This window comes from Vairimorpha ceranae (genome assembly GCF_000988165.1).
Source record: "Vairimorpha ceranae strain PA08 1199 chromosome Unknown NODE_321, whole genome shotgun sequence".
Taxonomy (NCBI): domain Eukaryota; kingdom Fungi; phylum Microsporidia; family Nosematidae; genus Vairimorpha; species Vairimorpha ceranae.
In genome coordinates this window covers 1-1,945 of record NW_020169616.1, presented here as the reverse complement: position 1 = coordinate 1,945, position 1,945 = coordinate 1, and the positions used below count along the sequence as shown (strand labels likewise).

The 1,945-nt window shown below is 31.7% G+C and overlaps 2 protein-coding genes across 2 annotated transcripts; both read left to right on the top strand.

Moving 5' to 3' along the window:
• Positions 1-28: 28 nt before the first annotated feature.
• Positions 29-163, top strand: AAJ76_3210001917 (hypothetical protein; the record flags this gene model as incomplete). The annotated part of the gene is made up of 1 exon (XM_024475187.1): positions 29-163. The coding sequence occupies one exon, from the start codon at positions 29-31 to the stop codon at positions 161-163; it is 135 nt and encodes a 44-aa protein (XP_024329418.1).
• Positions 164-1,649: 1,486 nt separating this feature from the next.
• AAJ76_321000296 (hypothetical protein) lies at positions 1,650-1,826 on the top strand (the record flags this gene model as incomplete). Its single annotated transcript, XM_024475188.1, has 1 exon — positions 1,650-1,826. The coding sequence occupies one exon, from the start codon at positions 1,650-1,652 to the stop codon at positions 1,824-1,826; it is 177 nt and encodes a 58-aa protein (XP_024329417.1).
• Between the last annotated feature and the right edge of the window lie 119 nt (positions 1,827-1,945).

Genomic DNA, 1,945 nt, shown 5'->3' with positions numbered 1-1,945 from the left:
AGAGCGATGCAATCGAACCCTTTAATACATGATAGGGTCTACTTTGCGTACAAAAGGTATGGTGGGTAGATGGACAGAAATTAGAGAGCGCATCACATATTCATACAATAATCTTAGGCATTCTAATGCTGCACAGACACCGATGAATTTGTTTTTTTGGTAGACCGATCCATAAAATTATAAACCTGGAGAGGGCCAACGAATTGTATAATTTTTTCAGAAAATGAAATAGAAATTTTAGACCATGGGAATGCTGCAGAAATTGAACCACTGCCAATTTTAGATGAAGAAACGGATTTATTAAATATAAATTGGGACATACTAGCTCTTACTGAACAAAACGGAAGTAATATGAATAATATGAGGTCTATCGCTCGTGAATCTTTTCACAGAGCTGCAGAAAGAGTGATAAGAAGAAGCAGATGGCGATATGATCGTTTTGATTTTGAAATTGGAGATCGTGTAATGATAAGACCAAGCCTTGATATCAATTTATCTATAAAACGTAGGCCTTTATATGAACATCTTGATACTCGAATTTACATAATAATGGATATAATTCGGGCCAATAAAGTGGAGCTTACCAGCTAAGATGATACTAATAATATAATCGAAGAAATTGCTACCGCTGTTCTTAGAAAAATTTAATAAATAAAAACTTATTTGGTATTTTCTTTAAATTTTTTAAAATAACTATAGTTAACGGTGTAATATAATTCTTCTTAGTTTAATTGGTTTGTTTGATTCTTTTGTCTTAAAATTCATTCTCCAAAAAAATTAAATAGTTATATTTGAGATATGACACTGCGTTTCACCCTAGAACCTAAGCCTAAGCAATGTTTAAAAGGTTACAAAATTATAAATTGAAACAAACTAACAAAGTTGTTTCATTAAAGATATTAAGTACAACAAGCTTAATATATAAATGTTAATCTAAGCGTTGATATGAAACCGAGGACGTTAGTACAGTTAGTAATCTCTCTTAAACTATTGAGCGTTTTCTTCTTGTTTACGGTACGAATCCCAAAGCTGTCAGTCTTGCTTGATAAAAAAACATTTCACGACGCCTGATGCCGCTATGAAATTTTTAATTATAGGAGTACTTAAACCTGGCATGAATCGTTATAAGATTCCTACCAAAAAGATTCACGGCCGCTATGGCCTGTGATATTAAATGTGACTTGAACTTCTTTATCTAATCGGGGCGCCTTTTTACAATTTACTCAAATCCAAACAAATCCGATAATTTAGTCAAAATTGTTCTTTTGTTCATTAAAATGTTTTTTTTAAAAAAATGCAGCCTGGTTGTGTCCACTCCTCTCCACACTCATTCGAAGCAAGGACGGTGCACGGTGCACAATCAGGCCGCCTTTCCAAATTTAATTTCATTTGGCGCCTTCCTCGGGAATTGAACCACGTAATAGTTTTAATGTATTCCCATTACCAGTTTTACCATTGGTACCAGGCTAGATCCTTTAATTATATATATTCGACAAACAATAGTTTAAAAGCTTTTTAAATATTTTAAATAACGATTATGATGTCCACCGTTAGATAGCAAAAAGAATGCTTTTATACTTCCTATGACAAAAGATAAAATAAAAAATTTTATTATAAAAAAGTAATTTAAAAATAAAGAAAACATTAAAATGAAAAGAGCTCAATTTAATGAAAGAAACTTTAGCGGAGGCTGCTCAAATATAGCAGATGGGAGATTAAGACTTCTACACAAGAATAAAAAAATAACATTAATAAAAATATTCTTTAAGGTTATTGTAAAATTGGGAGATATATCACGGGTTGTGAAAAATACGATAATATTGTAAATATCATATGGAACCGTGGTATTACAACCATATGCTTTAAGTAATTTTAAGCTGAAGTGCTATCCATGGTACAGAAAGTAGATATGGGTTTTTTAAAAAAATTTAGCCCCCGTTTTTGA